This window comes from Panthera onca, chromosome E2 (genome assembly GCF_046562875.1).
Source record: "Panthera onca isolate mPanOnc1 chromosome E2, mPanOnc1 haplotype 2, whole genome shotgun sequence".
NCBI classification, from domain to species: domain Eukaryota; kingdom Metazoa; phylum Chordata; class Mammalia; order Carnivora; family Felidae; genus Panthera; species Panthera onca.
In genome coordinates, this window is record NC_138353.1 from 13,453,296 (window position 1) to 13,480,750 (window position 27,455).

Sequence of the window (27,455 nt, forward strand, 5' to 3'; positions counted from 1 at the left end):
AGAGACCATCTCTGGAGGACCCCACCCCCACCCTGTCTGCGGATACGGACCCTCCGCTTGCTAAAGTTTCCGGGGGAAGTAGATATCTCAACAGCCTGGCCTTCTTTATCTAGAGTGGAGAAACAAGGTCCCAAACTAGTCATGCTGGGCTCTCCTCCCACCTCCCAAACTCCAGGAAACAGACCAGCAGTGGCACAGAGCCAAACACAGAGAGTTTATTGGCCACCTGCTGACCACCTCTCACTTTGAGGGAGTGACTTCCACAGGCTGACCCGCCACGCCCACCCCAGAGGGGCTTCTAGTCCTGGAGGCGTCCTGGCCCAGCCCCTGGGAGAAGGCACTGTAACAGGCGAGGAGGGGGCTGACGGAGCCCGCCCCCACCCCCACCCAGGGTAACAGCCTGGAGGAGTGGAGATGGTTGGCTGGAGTCCCGGCCCCAGTATTTCAGAGGGGGCTGGCTGGGGAAGCAGGGTGGCATCCTGCAGCTCCCTGGGCACCCCCCAGAATGGGGCTGCCCCTCGGGGGAGTTGAGGTGGGTGGGGGTGGGCTGGGGCAAGCGGGCCTCACTTCTCGAAGTGGTCCAGGGGGTAGTGCTCGCCGTAGGCCTGGAGGTGCCGGGCCAGGGACTCCTGCTGCTTGCGAAGCTGGGCCGGCATCTCCTGGTACACGTCAGAGAAGAGCAGGTTGGGGTTGGGCTTCGGCTTCCGCTCCGCCTGCTCAAAGGCCTCCATCACCTGTGGAGGGATGTGGGACAGTAGACAGGCAGCCGGCTCCCCACCCCCCACCTGTGGGACCCCATTGAGGGGTCAACCCCCCTGAGCCGCTGCCTTCCCATCTGGACGACGGAGGAGATGAAGACCCAACAGTGCTAAGAACCAGCAGCCAGATCAACATCCCCCAACCCCGGCCTCCCCTCCCCGGCAAGACCAGGCGCTGCACAAAGTACAGGAATCGGTTCAGCCTCTCGGCACAGGCAGAACCAGGCAGTAGGCAGCTCAGAGGGGAGGGAACCGAGGCATGGAGAAGAGGGGGTACGCCACGACGATGTCCTCAGGGCCCGGGCCAGGGTCTGCCCTTACCACTGGGCACACAGCCCTGGCTCCAGACACCCAGGCCGAGGAGGGCGGCACTTGGACCCGAGTGGGACGCTCACAGTGCACATGGATTAAGTCACCTAATCTTAATCACCCTCTGACAGCGACACCCCAGTGTCGCTCTTCAGATAGGAGGGCATGGAGGGCAGGCATCATACCAAGGACACAGCAGAAACGCATGTGCCCAGGCAGCCTGACGCCACAGGCCACGCTTAGAGACATCCCTGGAGCTGTCCCCAAGTCTCCCAGTTCAATGTCCCCCAAACCCAGCCTCTCCATCCCTCCAGAGTTCTTCACCCAGGCACCACCCCAGAACATCCCCCCCACCCCCGGGCCTGGGTTCCAACAGAGGGGGGTCCCCACCTTCTTGCGGGACTGCTTTCTCCAGGCCTTCTCCTGCTCGTCGTCCCACCAGCCTCGGCCCTGCAGGTAGTGCCGCAGCCGGGAGATGGGGTGGTCCTGCTTGTCCCAGTAATTGACCTCGTCCACCGAGCGGTAGGCCGAGCTGTCGTCACTGGTGCTGTGGTGCCCGATCCTGCCAGCGGGAGGGAGCCCAGGGTCAGGTTGAAGCCCCCCGGTGTGGGTTCAGGAGGGAGGGGGGCGGACTAGGGGAGAAGGGCCGGCACTGGAACAAAGGCAAGGACGGGGAGCCAGTGCGGGGGATGGGGTCATGCTCTGGGGACAGTGACCAGTGCAGGGCAGATGCTGTCAAGGCAGCAAGGAGGACAGGAGGCAGGCACCTGTAGGTCATGGCCTCAATGAGGAAGGGCTGGTTCTCAGCCACGGCCCGCCGCCGGGCCTCCTTGGTGGCGTTGTACACGGCAAACACATCGTTGCCGTCCACGCGGATGGACATGATGCCGTAGCCCGGGCCTCGAGCAGCTGTAGGGACAGAGGCAGGTCAGGCCCCAGGGCTCAGATGAACAGAGTGGGGAGGGGGAAGGAAGGAGAGGGGAGCAAGCAAAGCAGCGTCCCTGCGACCACCCTTGTGCCAGACTCCACAGGGAAAGGACTGGGCAGAGCGGGGCGGGGGGAGGGGGGAGCATGAGAGCAGGTGGGGGCGCAGCTCACAGGCCCATACCGATGCCGTCCCCGCGGTACTGCTCAGAGGTGGGCGTGGAGATGGCATAGCCGTTGTTCCGGCAGAAGAAGATGACCGGGCACTCGAGGGTGGCGGCGAAGTTGAAGCCGGCGTGGGCATCCCCCTCGCTGGCCGCCCCCTCCCCGAAGTAACAGATGACCACTCTGTTGGCGTTGGCACGCTTGGCCGCATAGGCCGCCCCCACCGCTGCAGGGGGAGAGGGGGCTGAGCAGGGGCAGAGCCACACACTCCCCCCACCAGGCTCTGGCCTCTCAGCCGATGGCCGCTCTGTCCTTCCACTTGGGCGGCCTCCTCTCTGACTCCTAGCTGTGCCATTACCCACACCACTGCCCCCTTCAAAACACAGCTAGAATCTGACCCCTTCCCACCTGTTCAGGGCAGAATGCCCACCCAGTCACCTCTTGCAGCCTCCCAGCAGCCTCCTCACTGGCGCCCCCACCCCACGGCTGGCTCCCACCTGCTCCCCTGGGGCAGCCAGAGGTCAGTTAAAATGTGAACCAGGCTGACATTCCACCCCAGCGACTCTCGCCCTGCCCCCTGCGGCTCCCCTTCCGCTCCAGGCAAAAGTCAAAGGCCCAGATTCCCCTGGATCTGCACCCTCCCCGCAGCTCCCCAGCCCCTCCAGACCTCTCTTACACCTGCCCCACAAGCAAGCAGGCCGTCCAGCAGGCACTTGCCTCAAGATCCCACATGGCTCCCTTCCCCCTACCCCCACCGCAGTCTGTGCTGAAATGTCACCTCTGATGCAACCCAGGCCTTCCTCCCTCACACCTACTCCCTCTGGCTTTAGTTGTCCCTGCGGGACTCCTCACCCGATGCACTTCTCGTGCTACTCCTTCATGCTTCCTGTTTGTCTCCTTTCCTCTACCCTGGTGTCAGCCCCAGCGGGACTGGGGTTTCTGTCTCTGGCTCACTGTGCCTAGAATGGTGCCCACGGAGCAGAGACTTCCTATGTGTGGCCGCTGGGCGGCTTAACAGTACTCAAATGGAAGGTAAGGGCCAGGGCCCAGCCTGACGGAAACCCTGCCCACCTGGAGGGAACGTGCCACCTCCTCTCACAGAGCCACTCTGCCCACTTCCCACCCGCGCTCCTCACACAGAGCACCGGGAGCCAACACATCTGGACGGGTCTGCCAACCAGCCCACTGCTAAGCCCCACCGACACACCAACGCGTGTATCTTGGCCACCGCGGAGCAGAGAGCCGCGGCCTAGCCTGGCCCTCGGCCAGACTGTAGGGTCCAGAGGGCAGGGAGCGAGGCTGGGTCCCATGGTCTCTGTGCTGTGTGGGTGCAGGCCTGGCCCCTGAGGGGTCTGCTTCTCAGCTGTCACCTTTGACAAAAGCAACTCGGACCACTCTAGGCACCATGGGCCTCCAGAGTAAGCTTCAGGAGAGTCAGACTCGGAGGACTGAGGCAGAGCAGGGCTGGGGTCAAGAACCCAGCTCTGGCGCCACAGATCCCCACTCGGAGTCCCTGCTCTTCTCGCCACCTGCCAGATGATGCTTTGGCAGGAAGCTGGTGCCCACTCAGTCACACAGTGTTGTTTGTTGCTGAGCGGACAAACGGGACAGGCACACATTTGGGGAATCAAGAGGGTGGTGGCCATGCCAGCTCAAACCTGCCAAACCGGAGCCCTCCTCTGAAGACAACCAGATGAAGAGTATCTGGAAAGTCTGCAGCCCGGACCAGCGCTCCGACCCCAGCACCAACCGGAAGGACGCCCACGAGGGCTGCAGAAGGGCTGGGGCTTGCACAGGGGTCCGACGCTGGTCTGCGCGTACCAGGCCCGGGCCAAGTCCTTACCCTGCGGGATCTGCGTGGCCAGCGGAGAGGAGATGGTGACGAAGTGGCGCTCCTTGCAGCCATAGTGCACGGGCATCTGGCGCCCCTTGCCCAGGTCGCTCGCGTTGCCATAGCACTGGGCCATGAACAGCTCCAGGGGGTAGTCCCGGTACATTAGCACACCTGGCGAGGAGGAGGCCGTGTGAGCCTGCAGGCGGGGTGGGGGGCAGACCGGCCCTTCCTGCCCGGGCTCCTGCTCCCTATAAAGACAGTCAGGGAAATGGATTCAAGCAGGGGAGGCAGAGTCGAATGCTCATGGGGACCAGGCAGGTGAGCGGACAAAAAAGCACAGGCCTGTCCCAAAAGGGAGGCCACTGTTCTGACCATCTGACTACTGCTCAGGGAAGCCAGATGGCCCAGTTCTTCAAAAGAAGGCAAAATCTGGCTTACTTTTATTTTTTTTTTAAAGAGAAACTACCTGATTTTTATGTTTCAACTAATAAAATTACTTCATAAATTGTCATACGAACCAAATAATACTATTTGTCACACTAGGTCACAACTTCTGAACTAAAGAGCCAATACTCAAACATGTTTACGGCTGTAAAATCCTTTCTTCCAACAAAACCTCACCACCAAACGGAACCGCTCTGGGTGAAGGGGGCCTTGACTGCTAACTCAGAGGACAGGAGCGGGTGGAGATGGCCCTAGGATGAGCAACGACCCACTCTGGCGCCTGAAAAGGGGAATGACTGTCACACCCACACCTGAGGGGCAGCCCTGGGGATCAAGGACCTCCCTGGAAGCACCCAGAACCTGAGCATTACAGAGTAGAGGTGGTACATGCATTTCTGAATCTTTTTCTTTACTGCAGAACCCTTTCTTCGTCTGACAACTTACTGGGGATCACGTACCACGGGAGTCACATTTTGTGCAGCGTTAAGCACACCTTCCCCAAATAACTGCCACGTGAATATAATATTTGGTGCCAAGTGCCTTTATTCGGAGCACTTTTCAGACATTAACTTGATCGATCCTCACGACAACCCTCCGAGGGAAGTGGGATTATTCTCCCCATTTACAGATGAGGACACTGAGGTAGGCAGAGCTCCCATAACCGGCGGGCTGGAGCGCTAGTATGGCACATGGCTCACACTTCAGCACGGAGCCTGAGGAAGGGCGGCGGGGGGCTTGTCTGTTTATCTGCTAACGGGGAGCCACCGCCGGGACACGGTGAGTGTGGCCCGGACAACCAGCTCTGCAAGTACGCCCCCCAAAATGAGAGTTGGGGTGAGGGTATTTGGGAAGACTTCAGCCTTCACCTTTCACGTAACTGGATGTGGGATTCTGTCACACAACACAAATTCACACCCAGGGTGGCCACGCTGTACCTAAAACAGATCAAAGCGGAGGCGCTCCGCTGAAGCAGAGAAAGGGGGCTGTGTGTGGTGGGGGGCTTCCCCACAGCGTGGTCCAGGGTCCACAGTCCACCCCGGGAGCACCCGCGGTCTGGGGCAGGAGCCGGCGGGAAGTGCGAATCCAGATTCCTGGGCCCAGGTGGTTCTGCACCAGGAAACCCCAGGTCCAGTGGCAGTTACTGCGCTAGACGGACACGTGCCGCCTCTAAGATCCTTTTTATGAGCCCGGTGCCACGGTCCGCACACCACACGCACCCTTGGTTTATACCAGACAGCCCTGCGTGGGCAGCACCACGGGGGCGGGCAGCGCCGGGGCGGAGGAGCGAGGGCTGACTCCGGGAGACCCCTGCTCCCCTCAGGGGGCGTGTGGCCTGGGCACGGGGACTCAGCCTCTTCGGCTTCCTACGCCCTGGCACAGACAGGAAACACGGCTGCCGGGGGACTCCTTCCTGCAGTGGGGTCGGGGCAGGTGAAATGAGGTCGAGCCTCCACTGCTTCCCGCACGTGGAACAGCACCTTGGCCTTTAAGGCCCCAGTGAGTGTCAGCTATTGTTGTGAGCATCCTCGTTCTCCCCACCTCCAGGTGGGGACTGAGAGAGGCGGGACCGGGTGCAGGTCTGTGTGGCTCCCTCCCCACTGAGCACGCACCCCCTGCTGCTGCCCAGGCGGGACCTTCCTCAGGGGCCTCACCCCGTGAGGGTGCTTCACAACCTCATCTCTCCGCTCCTTCCTGTCACTCACTCGCTCAGAAGGACGCCAGCTCCTGGCTGGCACTTCCAGGCCCTCCCATCTGCTCTGCTCCCTGAAGGACGCAGAGCCTGGAGAGGCCAAGAGAGTCCCATGTTGCGGACAGGGGTCCCTGTGCGTGCCCACCTGTAGCCAGGCCGCCCTCACTGCACACTGCTTGTATCCCTCAGGGCAGGGGGGGCAGTACCGTCATTAACTCCACGTTGGAGACCAGAAAATGGAGGCTCCCAGAAGAGAAGCAACTTGCCCCAAATCTGCTAGCTGGTAACCTGCAGAGCACGGAGCGGTCGGGAGCACGGGCTCTTCACTACAACACTGCCCGGACTCCAGACAGCCCCACAAACTCCTGCCCCTGGCTTGGCTCATTCCTGCTCCGAAAGCTCTTCCTCCGGCTCCTTAGACCTCCCTGGCATCACGCTGCTTCTGGAAGAGCACACAGGGTAGCTAACGTGGGCCTCGCCTTCCCACCGGGAGGGACTGGGCCTGACTCGCCTCCATGGGGACCACAGACCCAGGGCCCCAGCATCTGCTCCGCAGGGCAGACATACCTGCCTCCCGGTACTGGCCAAACACCAGGTCCGTGCTGTCCAGCGCTGCCGCACTCCCCACATGTGTCCCCTCCTCGCCATAGTTGGTCATGTAGAAGGAGATCCGGCCCTGGGGGTGCAGGAGGGCCCGGAGGCCCGGGCTCAGTTATGCTGGGCAATGACAGGGAACCATCCAGATAACTGACCAACTTCTGGAGACTTCATTAATCACCACACACTTCCTGGGCCAGGACAGGTCGGAGTTCCTGTCTTCCTGGAGGGACTGCCAGACTGCTTGAAGCCAGAGCAACAGGGCCATGCGATAGGAGGCCAAGCCGGTTGTCTGGCTCACCAGAGGGGCCTCAGGGTCAAATGCCTGAGCCGAGCAAAGGTGAGGTTTCCAGGCAGAGGCAACAGTAAAGGCCATGAGGCCAGAATGGCTGGGGCATAAAGTGGGAGGGGTGGGGACAGACCAACAGGGAGAGGCAGTGCCCAGGACCATAGTGAATGATCTGCATCCTGGACTTTACCCTGAGAACTGTACCCACGGTTCTTCTCAAGGGAGCAACATTTTAGAAAGGTCTCTCTGGCTGCCATGTGGAAAACGGATGGTGGAGACAGGACGGAGTGCAGCCAGCCAGGCCAGAAGGGGTGGTGGCCCGGGAGGGGCAGGGGGCAGGCAGAGGAGCTGCTGGGCGAGCCTTAAGAAGCAGAGTCAGAGTGCCAGGGAGCGGCAGACCCTACAGGCTGGCCACACCGATGCCCTGGCCGGCTCCTTTCTCCTGGGCCCCCCAATCCTAGAGCCTGGAAAAGCCAGGTTCCCAATCTCCCCTACAGAGGTGACCACGGGACACAGATCTAGCCAGAGACTTAAGGAGAAGTCTGCTTTTGCTTTCTCGACAAAAGGGCCCACGGGAGCTAGAGCCAGGCCTTCTTCCCGCCCTGCACACGGCCATGAGGCCAGACCTGTGGCAGCCGTCTTGCGAAAATGAGGCAATAAGTGCGGAATGAAAGCCAACTCGCCCACGATGGGGGAGCAGAAAGGTAGGAAGTCTGGCTTCCTGACACGGTGCTGAGCAGCAGAATGGATTTCTAGGGTAAATGAGACAGGAGAAAGTGATGGCGGGGTGGAGAGAAAGGAGCAGGGATGAGATGCAGGTCTCTGGTTTGGGCAAATGGTGGGTGGCGGCAACCTCCACTGAGAAATGGCCTGAGGGAGGAAGATGCCAAGGTCATGTCTGGACAGGCTGAATTTGGTATGGGACATCCCAGGCAAGAAGCCAAGTAGATCTGGGGCTACGAGGTAGAGTCTGGCTGGCGATCTGGGGCACCCCTGGCACACAGACAGAACTGAGCTCCCCAGGACCACGTGTAAAGTGAAAGAGCTCACGCCGGGACGCGAGGGACGGCCACCGCCCAGTCCTCATGCGTTCTGCAGGCCTGGCTTCCTGTCATGGCGGGAGAATAGATGAATAGTGCTAGTGCTTTCTTCTAAGTGGGGAGCCAATTAAAAGTTAATGGGCCTCCCAGAGCCAAGTGGGCAGATGCTGGGTGCTGAAGGCCTGGGAGGGCTGTCAAGGGTGGTGTGGGGGGGAGCCTGCACACCCTCCCATCCAGGAAAACAGGGCCTGGCGAGTGGCAGAGGTCGCTGGTTGCCTACCCAGTATCCTATCCCTCTTCCTGTTTGTTAACAGAGATCCCATTCCACAGGCAGCAACCGCCCAGATGAAGAGACCACAGTGCGGCCTCCTTGCAGCTGAGAGCAACCTATGCAGTGTCAGATGCTACTGGGTGGGGCTGCCTGCAAAGTTCTAGAAAGGTGGGTATGGGAAGACAGCTGAGATACGCCACGTCTGACCTGTCACTTTCCTTCCACTTCCTGTCTAGAACGAGGTGGGATGGAGGGAGCTCCAGTGGCTACTTGGATCATGAAGGGCCCTAGAAGCCAAAGCTGGGTATCCAGTGACATCATGGGGCCACCATACCAGCCCCAGACCACCTGTTTTTAGACTTCTTTGATGCAAGATGGAAAACCTAGCAATCTGTTTAAACTACTGCATTTGTTTTTGTTGGGACTCGGGTGGGAGGGGCCTGGGGAGGTCTGGTACTTACAGCTCAACGGAAGCCTAGCTAGCACAAGCTGAGCCTTGACGGGTGAGTTGATCTTACTGAGGCCTTCTCTGTGGCAGTCAATGGCCAAGGGGCTTTATGCACTGGGCCTCACAGAAGTGAGGATTGATAGCCCCAACCTCGCCATCCCCCCTTTTTAATATACTGAAGAAACTAAGGCAAAGATAAGAAAAATCTCCTGCCCAAAGTCACACCTCTGATTGGACCCACATCCACTGGATTCCAAAGCCCCTGTTTATGTAGCCCACACAGGCATGAAGGGACCCAGGCACGCTGAGGCAGGGGAGGGATGGCCTGGCCCGGCGGTAAGGCTGTGGAGAGGGGAGCAGAGAGGGAGCGAGGCCACAGTGGAACAGGAAGGGCCAGACCTGACCCTGTGGGCTGGGGGAGCCCAGGGAAGTTTCTGGGCAGGTTTCAGGGCAAAGGTACTTACTACTCTGCCTTGGAGAACCCATACCCAGTGCCCTGTGAGTGGGAGAGTGGGAGAGTCTGCTCGGTCCTGTCCTACAGAACAGTGGGCCTTATGCTTTAGTCCACAGGGGGATGGCCTGGGGGCTTAACATAAATGCAGGCTCTCAAGCCCACTCCTACCCCTGACCCAGCACAAAGGCCCACCACCCACCATTCTTCTCCCCCTTTCCAACAGGAACCCCAGAGCCCTGGGAAGGACGGATTCCACTGCTCTCTTCACTTGGTTCCTGGGGATGAGAGCATGGTCCTCCTGGCTGGGGACTGGTTGAAGGCAGGGTCTGTGACCAAAGCCCGGACAGTGAGCATTGGCCCTGGACTTTTGCTGGAACATTAGGGAGCAGACACTCTCTTTCCACTGCTCAGCAGAGAGGACAATCATTGGGAGGCTGACAGGGTTATGATAAACAGGGTTATGATACACGATAAAGCTAATATTTACTGAGTGCTGGCTGAAGGACAGTTTCACTCTTTTTAAGGCCATGACATGTGCCACTGTCAATCCTTAAGCCAATGGCATGAAGTAAGTACAGACGAGAAAACTGAAGACCTGACAGATTAAGCAACTTTCCCAGGGCCGCAGAGCCACAGAGTGACAGATGAAGACGTTGGTTGCACAGTCCTGCTCCAGAGCCCACCCCCTGATCCCTTCTCTGCCACTTCTCCTCAAGCCTAAACCTTCAGAAACGACTGCTGCCTAATAATGAAGGAAGCCAGGGTGAAAGAGAGTAGAAAAGACACTGGGAGAAAAGAAATGGGTCTGAGAACATCGAGGCCCCTGGATCCAGCTGTGCCTGAAACCAGCCCTTCTGAACTTGGAAATTATTTGAGTCAATAAATTGCCTCTTTGTTAACACTGCTTTGATTGGGTCTCTGCCCACTGACACAAACACTGCTGAGGCTCACGGCACATCTGACACAGGCAAACCAGGAAGCACAGAGGGTCACCCTGTTTCTCAGGGCTGTGAGCTCCCAAGGGGAAGGCCCATCAGGTACTCTCTGCCTGTACTCTCTTGGCACAGCCAGGCCACCAGCCAGGTGCACAGGAGGTATTTTTAGTGATCTGGTCCACCCTTCTGCCCGTGGGCAGTACCCTTCCCACACTCTCCCTCCAGAACACCAAGAGAGAACCCCAACAACTTTAAGGATTCCAAGACAAAGGATCTCCATTCTACCCTCTCCTCCTTGGGAGTTATCTTCTGGCCCGAACACAGACAGGGCGACCTCAGGTAATTCCAAGCCTCCCTCCCCAGCCTGTCTCCACGCACCTGCCGCTGGGACTCGTAGAGGATGCGGTCCATGGTGTTGAGCAGAGTCATGCTCTTGTAGAACTTGAGCACCGTCTCCTGGGGCAGCTGCAGGTGGAGACACAGACAGATGTAGGCCAGGTGGGACCAGAGAGGAGATGGACAAGGGGTCTGGGTGTGGGAGGCACAGGGTGGGAAGGAGGGGGCCTCTCACGTGGGGATCCTCGCTGGGGTTGATGATCTGGCCCTGCCGGTCCATGACGCGATAGACGGGGATCCCAGAGATGACATTGGGCTGGATGAATTCTAGCTTGTCTACAAACTCCGCCGAGGCCCCGGGGAACTGGGGCTTGTCATCCAGGGATGGAAAGTGCTGCTGCTCCTGCCTCCGAGGGTGCTGGGGAGAGAGAAGGGTGAGGGTGAGGGTGAGGGTGGGGGTGGGGAGACCCATGTCAGGAGCAGCAGAGGTTCCCCTGGCTCAACCTCATAGAGGCAGGCAGTATGGGCAGGCCCCAGAGGACCCTGAGGCCTGATGCACAGGGTACAGATCCCAGCTCTGCCACTTTCTCGATGTATGACCTTGGGCAAGTTACTAGAACTTCTTTATGTCTCAGTGCCTCATCTGTAAAACTGGGGCGAAAATAACATCTAACCCACAGGGTAGTTGTAAACACTAAATGGTCCAATAAAGTAGCAGGCCGATCAAGAACTGGCAGCTGTTACATCAGAGGCCCAGACGCTTCACCCTGGCATTCAAGGCCTCCCCAGTCTGGCCAGATATACCCTCTCCCACCGCCATCGCAGGCATCGCAGGCACACCCTCCCCCAGCACCCTCGAATCAGCCAGACAGGCTCTTCGCTGACCCTGTACAAGCAGGCAGCCACCCAGAATTGAGTAAGTCTGTGAGCTCTGAAGTGTCAGCCTGCCTGGGTTCAAACCCTTTGCTGGGTGACCACAGGAAAGCGACTTCCCTTTTGCACCTCTCTCCCTTCCCATCTGTAAAAGGGAGGCGACCTCACAGACATGTCGTGAGGCTCAGGTGAGATCATGCACATGAAACAGTACTTGCATACTTGTAAGTCGTACAGCAAACACTCAGACAAGTATGGATTATCACTTCGACCACCACATGACTACACTTGGCTCTTTACTAGAATGTCGCCCCACCCCCGCCGCCCGCCAACTTCCATGCTTCAGTGGCCTCTCCATTCCAGTCCTAACCCCCACCCTCCAGGCCCAGACTGACTCATTCAACAAATATTTGAGCACCTGCTTTGTTCCAAGCCCTGTGCTAGGTTTGGGGGACCTTAGAGAAGTCAGACATCTGTCACTGCTGCCCAGCAGGGAAGACAGCTGCTGAACAAGTACAGCTGAGGCTGAGTCGTATTCGCCCAGGAGAAGCCTTGAGTGCGGCAGAATGGAAAGGAGCCAGGCTTCTCTGAGGAAGCAGCATGAAAGCAGGAGAGCTGGAGGACAGCTAGGAGTCAGGGCAAGAGCACCAGAGGCCGGGGGCACAGAACACGCAAAAGGCAGGACGTGAGGGATGGCATGTCACTTGCATGTCGCTTGCGGAACCTAGAAGGAGTTCAGAGTGGCTGGTGGGGGGCATACCACCTCCTCAGAGGGCTGGGAAAGCCCTGGAAAAGGCCATGAGAAGCCTCAGGCACTGCAGGGTGAGAGCCCACCCCACTTGTCAGCTCTGGAGCTGGGCAGCCGTGAACTGGTCTCTTGTCTTGGTGCTGCTCCCCTTTCTCAAGCACCTGCGGGCTGCCAGCTGAGCTCTGTGCCCACAATCTCACTGAGCCCTCAGCGCATGTCTGAGGCAGAGACTCTCTGCCGTGGCCCTTGAGGACTGAGGAAGCAGAGATACTGAAGGAGGTAAAATCACCTGCACCAGAGCTAAAAGTGGGTAAGTCAAGACTGGGCTTCCATCCCAGGTGGGGCAGGCATTCAGACCCCCAAGCCACGCTCCTAACCCAACAGCCACAGCTGACCCGGTTTCCACCATCTACAGCTCACTTCCCGTGACCGCTAGCGATTGTGGCTTCACCTCCAAGAGGAGCCAGACAAGAATGACCCAGTTTGCCATGCGCTGGATCTCACACGTGTGCACCCAAGTGTGTCCCCCACTCCTCCTCCTCTAATTGCGGAGAAGCATCCAAGGATCCAGCGGGGGAGCGTGAGCACCAGTGCATTTATCTGCATTTATGGTTGTGAGGAAATAGAGGAAATTACACTCTCAACGGCAGGGCAGGTCCAGGCCTGCCAACAGCATGGCAGACTTCCCCTCCGCTCGCAGGGGAAGCGGCTGAGCGCTTGCAGCCCGGGCGTCCCCCTGCTGAGCACCCACGGCCGGACCTCTCCGTCCACCCAGAGGATCAACTGTCTGCCTCCCACACAAATCACAAACTCCCGGAGGGCGGGGAGCGTGTCTGGGTTGGTTTACACAGCAGGCACTCAACAGGCCATTATTGAAGGGACGGATGAATGAGCGGTTAAGTTCACGGGCTTTGGAGGCTGACCGACCTGGGTGCCGGTATCTTAGCTTGCCCAGTGGCTCTACGCAAAACACACTGTCCCTGCGAGGTTCCTCATCTGTAAGAAGGCTGCATGGGGCTGTTGTGAAAAGTTCCTGAGACACACAAAGGGCTCAGCACAGGCCTGGGACACATTATGAGCTTGGTAGAAAGGGAAAAAACCCAAATCTGACAGGTAGGAAACGAGGAACACAAAGTGGCTGGCACTTTGGGAAGAGCTGGAGCGAAGGATGGGCAGCACCGCGAACAGGACCACAGCAGATGACAGACCATGGAAGACGAGGGCTTTAGGTGAGGGGCCCACAGGGGGCAGAGGACAGGGTTACAGGCTGAGAACAGACTGGGCTGTTAGGACAGGACTCTGCCTGCCTCCAGAGGCTGGAGAGCCGCCATCAGGGCACCCCGGCGCACCCCCGCTCTGGACTGGGGCCTTGTGGGCTTGGGGGAGGGGGACCTTCCTTCCTGGGCCCGAGGAGATGCTGGAGTACCTACCCCAGGGTTACCGAGCTGACTGGGTGAGAGGCCAGCCACAAGGAAATGCAATCCATGGGAGGGGTGGTAAAACGCCAGAGGAAGGATGTGACTCCACCTACTTTTTCCTCAGATTTTGGCGGGGGCAGGGGTGGGTTTGTGCCGGTGGCCAGTAACTGACAATGGCAGAGGCTACCAAGCCTTGCTGCCACATCCCCTCCCACCACACTGGAAACAGGCCAGCTCTGGGTGGTCCGGTCTGCCCTGCAGGTACCGGGGTGCCCCCATGGAGCCACTCCCTCTGGCACCAAGGCTAAGGTTAAGACTCCCAGCGGAGTAGCCTGCTGCCTCCTGGCTGTGTACCTAAAGCTCCCTGAGCCTGTTTCCTCCTCCATGAACAGTGGGATGAGTAACTGCCTCAAGGGTCACCAGGAGGATTAAACGAGTCAATGTGTGCGGAGTGTTCAGCCCAGTGCCCGGGACATAACGAACACTCAGCAATTACGAGCAGCTAACAAGCATATCTGATGATCGCTATTGTCCAGCAGGTAGCTACCAAATAGTCCACGCGGGGCCCTGTACAGGCTGGAGATGAGAGAGTGAGATGGGTGACAACACTGAACACACAGGTGACAACTGGGGGCAGGACAGACTGGTGGTCAGCCACACGGCAGGGTAGCATGAGGGCCTCTCTCCCTTTCCGGCAGCGTCACCTTGGCTCCCTGAACCTGCGTCCCCTTGTGGAAATGACAAGAATTACTACCACAGGTCTGGGGTGACGTGGGTACAGAGCACCCGCTATGGCTCTAGGGGGGAACTTTTGCTACCAGCATCAGAGGGCACATGAGGAAAATCTTTCTGGAGAAGGGGAGTCACGCCAACCTGCTGGACCAGCAGGGGTGACCAGGCAGAGGCTAGGGGGAGGAAGGCGTCAGTCCCCGGGAACTACCAAGGCTGAGGCAAGAGGGGAGAGCCTGGCAGTGTGGGACCCTGGGGACCAGTAAGGCTGCAGCACGTTAATAACAGTAACTCGTTAGTAACAACAGCTAAGTCGGGGCCACACAAAACACTTCCTGGTGCCTATATGCTCTCCGCACCCGGTGAGGCAGGCACTATTGTCTCACCTCAGTACAACAGGGGTGGCCCTGAGGCTCAGGGGGGTTAAGTGACTCGTCTAAGGGCAGGGAGATCGTGAGGGGTGATGTCAGCATGCGAAGCCAGCCAGCCTGACTACAGCTGCCTGAGGAGGCTGGAGAGAAAGGTGGGGTCCAGCCGTGGAAGGTTTTGTGGATGGTGCCGGTTAACCGAGTCCTCTGTATCGAGGGAGCCAGGGCCCCCCCCAAACCCAGGGGCTTTAGCAGCACTATGCCCCCCGAGGCACTGCAAGTGGAAGGCCCTGAGGGAGGCCAACCTTTCCTGACCATACCAGATTTACTGTCCCTGGAGAAAAATTACAGCCCCCATTTCCTGAGACCTTACTGAGTGCTTGGGAAATGTGGTAACTGCTTCCTAGGAACCATTTCCTTTCACCTTCCCATCTCTCTGAGGGAAGTACTGCCGCTGCCCCATTTTACAGGCGGACCCTGGTGTTGGGGCCAGAAAGCTTCTCCGAGCAAGTGGCCTGTCAGCCGACATCAAAGGACCATAGTCCTACAAAGGCCTTCAGGTGGAAGGAGCTCATCCACAGGAGGGAAAAAGGGCCAGTGGGGCTGAGGCGCAGGGAGGGAAGGGCACAGGGGGCTGAGGCTGGCGCCTCCACACCAGCATCTCACCAGACCCAAGGGCCCCAGGCAGAAGCTGGGGACACGTGCCAAGACCAGATGGAGCAGGATACTGCAAGACTTAAACCGAAGCCCAATCGCTTCTCCTGGCAGCCTGGCACTGTGAGGAGAAACGGGGCTTTAGAGTCCTGAACTCCAAGTTCAGACCTCACCCCGTGAGCCTCAGTTTCCCCACTCATGTCAGGAGAAAACGACCAATACCTTGGCATGTGACTGTATTACATATAATAACGGTGTGAGTTTGGTAGTGTAAACCACGAAGGGCTTCCTGATGTGAAAAAAGAATCCGGGGGCGGGGGGGGGGGAAGCTCAAGACACCAGCCAAGAGGGAGATAGACCCATACGGTTAGAAGACCAGTAATGACCATCTCCATTCATGCCTCAACACACACTGGGCACCGCCACTTGGAGATACTGCACAGGGCACTAGAGCACTGGAGTCCCCAACAGGCTGCCCCCGGACAGCGGGGTCAGAGAAACAACATCCCTGACAATTCACACAGACTGAGCTCGAGGTGCCCCCTGACTTCCAAGAGTAGAGACTCCAGTCACCCCACTTGCTATGCTCAGAGAAGTGAAATGACTTGGACAGGGTCCCACTTGCTTCTTGGGGTGGTGGCTGAGAAACCAACTCAGGACTCCCTGACAATTAAGTTGCCTCTCTCCTCTTTTCCCTGAGCACTAAAACACCGGCTATCAACTGCAGGGGGAAGGGAGGGAGAATCAGGCAGACACCTCCCGAGCAACGGGGTGTTCAGTCAAGAACATGGTGAAAGGAGAGGCAAGAAGGCAGAGATGGAAGTCAGGCAGCCCCAGCCTTTCTCCCAACCCAGCCTGCCCCACGACCCATCCATCCACTACAACACAGCCTTTCAACCTTCCCCCAAACCACTATCCCTGGGATCTGCCTTGATCCGCAAAGACTGCACCACCCAAGACAGTAGCCACCAGCCACGTGTGGCTATTTAGACTGATGAAAATTAAATGAAAACTTCAGTTCCTGAGCCATACTAACCACATTCTGAGTGCTCAGTAGCCATGTGTAGCCAGCAGCTACTATACTGGACAGCACAGATCTAGAACGCAGTCATCATCGCAAAATGTTCTAGTGAGCAGCTCCGGGTCTACAATTTGCCTTAACTAAATGCTCCTACTCCTTCCCTCCACTCAAAAAAGGCTCCTTTTTATTCTTAGAAAGAAAAGAAAAGCAAGCGGGAGAAATAAAAGTGGGGGAGAACAAACAGGAACTCTAAAAGCGTCCGACTCTTGGTTTCCGCTCAGGTCACGATATCACGGTTTGTGGGTTCGAGCCCCGCATCAGGCTCCACACTGACGGTATGGGAGCCTGTCTGGGTTTCTCTCTCTCCCTCTCTGCCCCTCCCCTGCTCCCACTCTCTCTCTCTCAAAATGAAAATAAACCTAAAAAAAAAAAAAAAAGTAGGTACTCTGAAAGAGCTGCTCCAAAAAAATCCCCCATCCTATTATACCCCCACAAAATAAAGAAGGGGAATCAAGAGAGAAAGGTAGCAGGGAGACTGAGCCTGGAAGGAAGAAGATTTAATCAGCCATAAATGACCTTTCCCTACTTTCTGCCCCAGTCCTCCCCACTGCCAGCCAATGGACTATTTGGACTGAGATCAGCCCTGCAGATCTGATTGCTCAGGAAAAAAAAAAAAAAAAAAAAAAAAAAAGGCCACAAAGAATAGCCCAAAGGCAGGAGGCTGCCCCACCCCCAGCCTGCTCCAGCAGCCCTTTCAGAATTACCTGCTTCAAGTGACTCCATTTCCAGTCTATGTCCCCTCCCCTCACCCCTGGCCCATCCTCTTCACCCTCCTCCTACCTGAAGGGTCTTCCCACAGATTTTATCTTCCTTTACTAAAGGATTAGGGATCAGGGGGTCAGACCCAACCCCACAAGATCTTGATAGATTTCCCTCCAAGGGCCCTCACCAATCCAGGTCCTCTCAAGGTCACCTCCTTTCTTCTCCTGGTCGCCAAGGTCAGTTTCTGTCCCTTCCCTCCACCCTCACTTTCCACAGTGACCAACATTGCTATTGCCCTTATCAAATACCAGGTTCAGGTCTTAGCACTTGACACATTTGAATTTTACTACGACCCTATGAGGTGGTCACTGTTAGCATTTTAGAAAGGGGGAAATGCATCCCCTTGGAGAGATCCAGAGGAGCAGTCCTTTGCCCAAGACCACACAGCTGGAAAGCTGTGATTAGGAATATGAACTCACTTTCTGAAACATTACTCTCCTATCTGTGAAATTTTAGTTCATGGCTCTTCCGCAGCCCAATGCCTCTCTCCCTCTAAACGGGCTTCCAGCTAGATCTCTGCTGTGTGAACTTACTATCAGCAGCATCAACCCAAAGGGATTCTAACCCTTTTGAAAAGAATTGAGGCATTTCTCAAGTGCGACTCAGAAGCGTGGGCAAGGCGGTGCCCTGTCTGGATCTCTCTCCCTCCTCTTCTCCCTTAGTTAATCCGGCAAAATTTTATTGATCGCCTGGTCTCCTGTGTTGAGTGACAAAAACGGACAAGGTTCCTGTTCTGGCATTAGATCAAGGACACAGGATCAAAAAACTGTGTTACGCAATTCATTCTAAAATCAGAACAGTAGTAAAGGAACAGGGAAATGAAGAGTACTATAAAAGCCCGCGCTGGGGGACCTGATCTCTTTCCTCCTTTTGGAAGGATCCTTACCGAGAAGAAAGTGTCTTCCTCGGGCAGTTTCACTCTCTAATGCCTGCGAAGAAACGTCTCGCCTTCCTCCCGTGCCCCTCCAAGCGGCCTCCGGTGGGGATGGGTGGCAACTAATGAGGAACCCACTCCCTCTCTCCAAGTTGTCTCCCTTCCTCGGGGCCCACAATGGAGCTGCCTCGCTTCTCCTATCCTGAGGAAGTTGTTCCCGAGTGTCCTCTCCGAGTAGTTCCAGACCTTTTCCATTCTGTGACAGCCCTTCCTTCGCTCCCTGCACAGACCTCACACCCTAAAATCGGCGTTGACATCCCTACTCTCACTTGGGGAAAGCTCCCAGTGCCCCGGGAACTCACATATCTAGCCAGCCCCCGAGCACCAAGCCGCCGCAGGAGCAGGACGCCAGCCTGGCCCAAGCCTCGACCCGAGCCCCGGAGCTTCGCCGCAGCAGCCGCCACCGCCATCTTCGCTAACAACTCCTCAGCGATCCGCCCCTCTCCCCTCCTAGACTGAGGCTGCCCCTTTATGAACCTGATTCAAATGTTAGCCTCATCCTCCCAAGAAGCCACAACCTACTAGTTCTTCGGCCTCTTGGACACGGGTATGAGTGGACAAAACAATCTAGCTTGCCAAAAGTACTCTTATAGCCTCATCTTAGTTTTTTTCTGTAACAGGCAAAGAAGAGGGCAACCTGACCAGAGCCTCAGGCCTTTAGGGCCCGGGGGCCTCGGGTAGGACGAGCCCAAGCCAAGGCCCGCCCGCTCTCCTCTAATCTCCAATGTATTTCCAGGATTTGCGAGGCGGGAGTGGGAGGGGCCAGATTGTTAGTAAACGCGGAGACACGTGCGGGCGCGACTCCCGGCGCCCGGGATAGGCGCGTGCGCACTGGATACGCAGCCTGTACGCAAGCGCGCGCTTTTGCGCGGAAGTGAGCGTCCCAGTTGCACGTGGGATCTGGGGTGGATGGAGGGGGTGATGCAGACTGACGCCAAGATGCGTACTGAGTCTGGAGCAGAGTCCAGTCCTCGAGGTCCAGGCTGCAGTCTCCGGCACTTTGCCTGTGAGCAGAACCTGTTGTCCCGGCCGGACGGCTCTGCCTCTTTCCTGCAAGGTAAGAACTTAACCTAGGTAAATACTGCCCCGGCCACGTTCGCTACGTTGTATTTGTTTTAGGAGGTTACAGGGTACCATGCAAAGGAGTGCCACTTCTCCTGGACACCAGCTGGTGAATGTCCCTCCTGGACTGGTGCGTTTCTTCTTACCAGGGTGGATACTACCGGGTATGCCAGAATAATCTCTCTCTCTTTCCCGACTAGAAGGGAAACGACATCGCCACTCTGGTAAATACTCACATGAGAGAGGAGCAGACTTCCTCGTAAGACCAAATACTCCAGAACAGAGAAAAGCTCCTCACCAAAATAAATATCTCCCTTGACTAGATTCGTCTCCCACCTCCACCCCACACACCCTGGGTCCCTACATCCTAGGCTAAGGCAAACCTGCCCATATGTGTGAATACCTCTAAACTGGCAGATGACCACTACCGGCTTAATTACCCTCTGGACCGTGGCATGTCTTTTACCTGAGTACTTTTCAGATTGAGAGTGATGTCCCCTTTCCTCCCCACCACTGGGATAAATATCTCTTTGGGACACGCATCTCTCTATAGGAGTAAATATCGCTTAAGTTTGGGGCAGGTCTTACCTATTAGGTAAATGTCCCCTTCCCCTATCCAAATGCATCTCAAACTGGACTCCGCTCCCTTACCCAGGTAAATATTCCTCTGGAGATAGGCCTAAGGATCATCCCTGTAAATGCTTCAGTCTCCTCACTAGAAGCATTACTTTCTACGCAGGTACAAAACCTGTTTTAATTCATTCCTTCATTGGACACATATGTATTTGCGCTAAGTACTGTTCTAGGCACTGGGAATATGTCGATAAAAAGTATTTTAAATCCCTGACCTAACAGTTTACTTTCTAGTCAGGGAGACAGACAAAAGGTTAGCTAAGGAAAATACTACGGAGAAAAATACAGAGAAGGGGAATAGGGTGTGCCAGCCAGGGGTGCAATTTTAAATAGGATGGTTAGGAAAGGCCTTGATGAGATGGTAACATCTGAATAAAGACCTAAAGGTAAGGGAGCAGACCCTGAAGATACCAGGAGGAAAAGCATACCAAGTGTGGGGAACAGCAGGGGCAAAGACCCTGAGGCAAGGACTTGCCTGGTGTGTTTGAAGAGTAGTTAGGAGACAATGTGGCTGGAGCAGTGAGGAGGCTGGAGAGAGGTAAGGGGGACTGCCTGTCATTTGAGGCTTAGTGAATGACCTGGGGGCCATTGCTCCCAAGTTTTACTCAGAGGAGTGACATGATCTGAATGTATTTTAACAGAATCTCTCTGGCTGCAGTGTTGACTTTTGAGGTACAGGGGAGTGGGGGCGATGGTGGTGGCTCAGACCAGAGTGGGAATGGAAGTGATGAGATTCTGGGTAAAACTGACAAAATTTGCAGATGGTTCGGTGTTGGGGTATGAGAGAGAGAGGGATAACACTAAGGTTTTTTCCCAAAATCAGCTGTGCTGGGAGAAGACTAGTTCAGTTTTGGACATTAAGTTTGCAGTGCCTGGTAGACATCACAGGGACAATAGGGACTGGGCAGAAGGACATACAAGTCTGGAATTCAGAAGAGAGATGCAATCTGGACATACAATTAGGAACCCTCTGGCTATAGATGGTATTTCAAGCTACTGATGGGATGAAATCAAGAAAATAAATGTAGGTGGAAAAGAGAGGTTACAGGATTAAAACCTGTGTCTTCTAACTTGTGGGGAGCCAGGAAAAGACACTGAGAAAAGGGGCACCTGGGTGGCTCAGTCAGTTAAGCATCCAGCTTTGGCTCAGGTCATGATCTTATGGTCTGTGAGTTCGAACCCCACGTTGGGCTCTGTGTTGGGCTCTGTGCTGGCAGCTCACAGCCTGGAGCCTGTTGGATTCTGTGTGTCTCTCTCTCTGCCCCTCCTCCACTCACACTCTCTCAAAAATGAATAAACGTTAAAAATTTTAAAAAAGACACTGAGAAGAGCAGCCAGGAAGGGAGGAGGAAAACCAAGAGAGGGCACTCACCTGGGGCCCAGAGAAGTGTTTGAGATGTAAGGGCCCACCAGCTGCATCCGTCCTCCCAGACCTGTGGGGGGACAATCTGGACTTCTGTCACTGTCAAGAGCTGTTCGGATGGAGTGGAGGGGTCAAGGAGGAGAAGAAAAAGAGAGCACAAGAAGAGACAGGTCTTTGGGAGCTTTGCTTGGAAGGGGATCAGATAAATGCCGGAGGAGTTGAAAACAGGTGTGGATCCAGAGAATTGCTGGAGCCATGTCCGTGAGAAGGAGGGACTCCTAGGTTCGTGGAGGCCCCAGGCAGCAAGAATGAAGACCACAGTGTGGATCTCGTTCTATGTAGATAAGTTTCCCTTTGAGGACAGATTCTCCCGGAGCCTGAGGCCCAGAATCCACTGTGCACCTGCTAAGGCTGGCCCCTCTCCGTTTGCAGCAGCTGCGGAGATGCTTGTTTGCAGGCTGTTTGAAGCTATGCTCCAGCGCTGTTTCTTCCCCCTGCAGACCGCAGGCCCAGCTGCACCCTGGAATGACCCGCAGGGCTCTGAGGCTCCTGGTGCCTGCACTCCACCCCAGCTGTTGAAGAGGATCTCTGGGGGAGAGGCCCCGGGCGGCAGTATCTTTTCTAGGTCACCGGTGATTCCAGTGTGCAGCCAGGGTTGAGAACCACGGCTGTGTTCATTAGTGGTCCTTTTTAACTGGGATAGAGTAGGGGCATCTGGCTGGCTCAGTCAGTGGAGCATGTGACCCTTGCTCTCAGGGTCTTGAGTTTGAGCCCTACGGTGGGGGGTAGGGGGTGTGTGGAGATTCCTTAAAACAAAATATTAAGGGGGCTCCTGGATGGCTCAGTCGTTTAAGCATCCGACTGTTGATTTTGGCCCAGGTAATGATCTCACGGTTCCTGAGATAGAGCCCTGTGTCCAGGCTCAGTCACAGCACAGAACCTGCTTGGGATTCTCTCTCTCTCTGTGTCTCTCTCTCTCTCTCTCTCTGTCTGCCCTCAAAATTAATAAACAAACATTTTTAAGAAATAAAATCTTACAAGTATAAATAAAATTAACTGGAATAGAGTGGAAAACACCAGAGTGTAGCAAAGCAGTGACGGTAAGAGTTGTTTTGTGAGGCCTTTGTTCCGGTTACACATGTTTGCGTGAGATTGGGGTCACACTGTAAAATATATTTTTTATCAGGAGCTATGGTGAGAAGAGTTTGGAAGCCACTGGTGTAGTCTAGTCTCTTCATTTTGCAGATGGTAAAACTGAGACCCAGAGAAGTGAGCACAGTCAGCCAAGGTTGCAGGACTAGACACCAGGCTTTTGTTTCCTGGGTCTTAACCTCCCTGGCCCCTGTTCTTACCCCCTCGGGATCACTCCCAGGTATATCTGTCCCTCTCTCGGGGGTCTTGACTTCTGCAGAGTTTGGGACGCGAGCCTGAGGGAAGAGAGCCAGGTTGGGGGAAGCTCTGGAAGGAGTTGAGAAGACCAGCTGCAGTAAGAAGGAGGAAGGTCAGCTCTCGGGAGGAACCTCCTATTAAAGTTAACAACAGCGAACGTCCGTTGCGCTGCGCACTCCGTGTGCGCCAGGCAGTGTCGTGTGCGCCAGGCAGTGTCGGGAGTGTTCTACGTGGATTATGTCATTTAGTCCTCAGAACTCAGGGAGGGAGGCGCCGTTATCCTGTCGGTTCACAGGTGAGGAAGCACAGGCAGAGGAGTGAAGCAAACGCTGGAAGAATCAGTGCCAGCACTTGGTGGGCTGGACTGGGGGGTGGCGTGGGGCACCCTGGCCAGCCAGCTCAGCGTGGCGCACTGGGACCCCAGAGGAAGGCGGGATGTGGGCGAGGCCACCCGTGCTGTCTCCCCAGGGGATACATCGGTCCTTGCGGGTGTATACGGACCAGCCGAGGTGAAGGTCAGCAAAGAGATCTTCAACAAGGCCACCCTGGAGGTGATTCTGAGGCCGAAGATCGGGCTGCCTGGTAACTGGACCCAGGGGGATCTCCACCTTCTTCCTCACCACTGTCCCCAGGGTCCCCTCTGCCTCCACTTTAGTCTGTCTTTCCTGGCTCCATCTCCCCTTCTTTCTACTAACCTGTTTTCCCCCCATTTACTCCCCCACCCCCACCCCTGGGTCTGGGTTCAATGGGAGGGAACTCCGGGATTTTCCTCCCCCAAGAGGCTCTGTTGCTGGATGCCAGAGGGGGCAGGGATGAAGTGGGTATGGGTCAGGCCTTGCCTCCTTCCCACTGGGGATCCTCTGTCATCCCTGCAGGGTCCTGCACCAACCCTAGCGGAGCCGGCAGGCCCTTCCCAGAGGGCTTGGGTGGGGCATGTGGAGGAAGGTGAGCCAGATGGAAGGGAAGAGCCTGACCACCCCACCCCACCCCTGATTTCCCCAGGCGTCGCTGAGAAGAGTCGGGAGCGGCTGATCAGGAACACTTGTGAAGCAGTGGTATTGGGAGCGCTGCACCCCCGTACCTCCATTACTGTGGTGCTGCAGGTCGTCAGTGATGCTGGCTCTGTATCCTTCCCCCCAGGCTGCCTCCTCCAGGAAGTCCTTCAGAATCTCTCCCATTGCCTCCCTTGCTGATGCCCACGAGCAAGCCCTGTGTTGACCAGAAGGCCTCCCAATGCTTAACAGCCACCCACTTGAAGAAGAATAGCAAACACAGCTTGAGTGCTTACCATGTGTCAGGCACTGTTCTGAGTGCCTTACACATATTAACTTGCTTACTATTCTCAGCACAGGAAATAGGTGCCACTATAATCCCCATGTTCCAAATGGGGAAACTAAGGCATGTGAACCTTTTTACAAAGGTTAGCTTTTATCTAGTATTTTATTTTATTTTATCTACCAGGGGCCCTGGTAGATGGCTATTTTTTTTTTTTTTTTATGTTTATTTTTGAGAAAGAGTGCTAGCAGGAGAGGGGCAGAGAGAGAGGGAGACACAGAATCCGAAGCAGGCTCCAGGCTCTGAGCTGTCAGCACAGAGCCCAACACGGGGTTCAAACTCAAGAACTGTGAGATCGTGACCTGAGCTGAAGTCAGTCACCTAACCGACGGAGCTATCCAGGCGCCCCAGCAGATGGGTATTCTTATGTTTCATGTGACGAAACAGGCCCAGAGAGGGGAAGTCACTTGCCCAGGGTCACACAGCTGGAAGGCAGCAGAGGCAGGACTCAAGCTGAGGCCTGACTACCTACAAAGCCTGTGCCATTGACCTCCACCCTGACCTTGAGCAGTGCTAGGGGAGTCCTGAGCAGGCAGAGCAGTTGGGTCAGCAGCTCGGCCTAGAAGGATCCCTGAGGTTGGGGCTGAGGACCAGAGATGGGCAACTGGGGGGGGGGGGGGGGGGGGGGGGCAGGCCGTCTCACAGAAGGAAAACTGAAGCCCAGAGGGGAAATAATGGAGGGGCAGATCTGGGGCTAACTGATCCTAAAGCTGGACCCTTCCCCACTGTGTGGGGCTGGAGACAGAGACTAGAGGAAACTTGAGGCAGGGCTGGTCGTCTGGCTCCAGGCCCAGGCATGCCTCCCTTCTCCCTCTGTCACCTTGCCAGTCTGTCACCTGGTGGTGGCTGCCTCCAGATCCCAGGCTCTGGGCCTGACCCTGCCACTCCCCATGTGACTGTGGAAGGTTTCTCCCCTCCTTGTCCTCAGTTTCCCTGAAGGCGCTTGGCACGTGCTTTAGTACAACTCTGTTGAGTACCATTCCGACCCCTGATTGAGGCTGAGAGAGTAAGTCACTTGTTCAAGGTCACATAGCTGAGAGGTGGCAAAGACCGGTCTGGAGCCCAGGGCTACCTGATCCCAAAACCACTTAGAACCACTGTGCCATACTGCCTTCCTGTGATGAGCCTGTGCAGTTGGCCACAAGCCCTGGCAGGGTAGGTGGAACGCAGGCACACTCTGCTGGCCGTCCCTACAGTGGAAATGCTTCTTAACCTCTGCCCGTGGCACCCAGCTCCTGGCCTGTTGCCTGAACGCTGCCTGCATGGCATTGGTGGATGCAGGTGTGCCCATGCGGGCCCTCTTCTGTGGGGTCACCTGTGCTCTGGACGCTGAGGGGACCCTCGTGCTGGACCCCACGGCCAAGCAGGAAAAGGTAGGTGTGAAGGCCAGGGTGGTGAAAGGCTGTGAGCAGATACTCCTCTAGGCCTCGCTTCCCCCACACGCTTGGCTCCTAGCACGTCAGTCCCAGTGGCAAGCTCTGGTCTGTGCATCGGGGCAAGTGCTAGAATGCGAGCCGGGACCCATATCTACCTTCAGTGCCAAACCCCAGACATAGGTCCGCTAGAGCCAGGGTCTCAGACACCCTAAGGATTTCCTTGAGTTTGCTTCTCAGTCCCTGCTGTCCTATGCGTATTGGTTTCATTCTCTGGCCAGCATCTTGCCCGAGGCTGTGACCAGCCCTTAAAGGTCTGTGCTTTTCTTCACTGGCTCAGATTCACAGTGCCCAGGGCTCTGGATATTCCGAGTTACCTGCCCAGTACTATGATGGTCGCATTGTGTCAGGAAAGCAGAAGCCACTTGGGGTTGTATCAGGGAATGTACTGCAGGAAGCTGGTTAGGACGATGTTGGAAGAGCCAAGGGAGCAAACAGGAAGGAGGGCGATACCCAGGGACTAAAAGCCTGTAAGGAGACACTGTCACAGTTGGTTTTGGGTGCACACAAGGCATCCTGGCTTTGCCCTGGCAGCCGATGTCCCCAGAGCCTCCACAGCTACTGTGGGCACTGCCATAGCCACCGCATCCACTTCTATCGGAGCGAGGACAGGATGCAGCTCTCCCTCCTTCGGCCTCCCCCAAGACTACCAGGGACACCTGACGGGCAGGGGAGTCTGGGAAATAGTGTGTCGGCTTCCAGCCCTCGTGGCACAGAGCTGGAGAGGGAGGCAGGGGGCCAGGAGGTACTGGGTAATGACTGGGGGGCATGTGGCTGCCCCTACAGACAGGAGTACTGTGCTTGGAGGCCCCTGTTGGAACCATGTGGGTAGAATCGGGGTGTGGGAAGCGATTCTACAGAAGGAAAGGCCAAGAGCCCTGCCCAGGGAAGCGGGGACGGTGCCTAGACAAGACACCTACACTTGATACACTTGGGGAGTGGTGGCTATGGGAAGGGCAGGTGCCCTATTTGGCACCAACTGAGACTGTGCCTGGGGGGAGAGTCCAGGTGTCCTACCCCTCGTCTCTAGGAGGCCCGGGCCATCCTGACCTTTGCCCTCGACAGTGTGGAACGGAAGCTGTTGATGTCCACCACCAAGGGGCTCTACTCGGATGCTGAGGTACCAGGGTGGAGATGGGGTGAAGGCCAGATCCTTCCTTGTATCCCCTTTGTTACGTAGAAGGAATTGTCAAACCTTGTAGGCCCGGAACCCCTTGTGGGAATTTTGAAGGAAGCTCCAGTAATGAGTGGAAAAGAGAAGAGAGCCCTGGTTGAGATGGGGAGGTGAGGCATTGAAAGCCCTTCACCTTCCTGCTCAGACCGTACACACCCAGAGTTCCAGGGCTCTGGTCTCTGAGAGCACAGCCAACCTGGACCTCCCATGAACCGAGGAACATGTGGTCAAGATTTGTGGTCCCAGATTCCACAGCTTTCTACATGATTTGGTGTCACAGGGCCTGTGGCTCAGAAATTCTCGAGCTCCAGGCTGAGGCCTCTTCCAGCAATCAGGATGCCTGATCCCGTGGTCCACAGTCCTGGAGCTGCACTAATCTGCCCCCTGAAGCCCACACCTTCTCTTTGCCTCTCTTCCCCTCTGAGAGAGAGCCTGTGAAGTGGGGAAGAGAGGCCCTTGAAATCCTTCCCTCACCACCTGCCTCCCCGCGGGGGAGGCAAGAGGTCTGGGATCTCTGGGAACCAGATGGGGTCAGGGCCGGGAGCAGGGTGGCCCCGGCACCAACAGGTCTCTCCACCTCCAGCTCCAGCAGTGCCTGGCCGCGGCCCAGGCTGCCTCGCAACACGTCTTCCGCTTCTACCGGGAATCGCTGCAGAGACGTTACTCCAAGAGCTGAGGCAAGCCGGGGCAGGGCGCCCCTCCCGCCGCCACCCACTACCTCCATGGAAAATAAACCAGCAGCCTGGCCTCACCTCTCCATCCCTGTGTGCCCGGATGAGCTTGCGGGCCTGGGGGCACAGACCCACCCTCCCCTCCCCTTGAAGGCATTTCCAAACTCAAAACCCATCCCATCCCGCCAGCCTGACAGATACCTGTCGGGTACCCGCTCTGTGCAGACCCTGCTAGGTACTGGAGACTCAGCAGTGAATGACCCCCAGGTTCAAGGAGCACTGGGGTGATAGGCAAAGAAAATCAGTGTCTGTCAGATGGTGGTAAATGCTGTGG

General features: G+C 56.5%; 2 protein-coding genes and 1 long non-coding RNA gene across 3 annotated transcripts; 2 read left to right on the forward strand and 1 right to left on the reverse strand.

The window, feature by feature from the left end:
* Positions 1 to 193: 193 nt before the first annotated feature.
* BCKDHA (branched chain keto acid dehydrogenase E1 subunit alpha) lies at positions 194 to 18,578 on the reverse strand. Its single transcript, XM_060651194.2, has 9 exons — positions 18,364 to 18,578; positions 10,730 to 10,912; positions 10,537 to 10,623; positions 6,692 to 6,800; positions 4,000 to 4,161; positions 2,176 to 2,382; positions 1,835 to 1,976; positions 1,458 to 1,629; positions 194 to 734 (listed from the first exon to the last, which is right to left on the reverse strand). Exons 1-9 carry the CDS (start codon positions 18,469 to 18,471, stop codon positions 564 to 566), a joined length of 1,341 nt encoding a protein of 446 aa, XP_060507177.1. The 5' UTR covers positions 18,472 to 18,578; the 3' UTR covers positions 194 to 563.
* LOC132690596 (uncharacterized) lies at positions 7,607 to 9,845 on the forward strand. The gene is made up of 3 exons (XR_009615443.2): positions 7,607 to 7,714; positions 8,381 to 8,489; positions 9,748 to 9,845. It is a non-coding gene; the product is annotated as an uncharacterized LOC132690596 (long non-coding RNA).
* A 243-nt stretch (positions 18,579 to 18,821) lies between the features above and the next one.
* Positions 18,822 to 27,209, forward strand: EXOSC5 (exosome component 5). The gene is made up of 6 exons (XM_060651206.2): positions 18,822 to 19,118; positions 22,977 to 23,090; positions 23,511 to 23,632; positions 25,076 to 25,216; positions 26,307 to 26,396; positions 27,034 to 27,209. The coding sequence occupies exons 1-6, from the start codon at positions 18,971 to 18,973 to the stop codon at positions 27,124 to 27,126; spliced, it is 708 nt and encodes a 235-aa protein (XP_060507189.1). The 5' UTR covers positions 18,822 to 18,970; the 3' UTR covers positions 27,127 to 27,209.
* Positions 27,210 to 27,455: the final 246 nt, after the last annotated feature.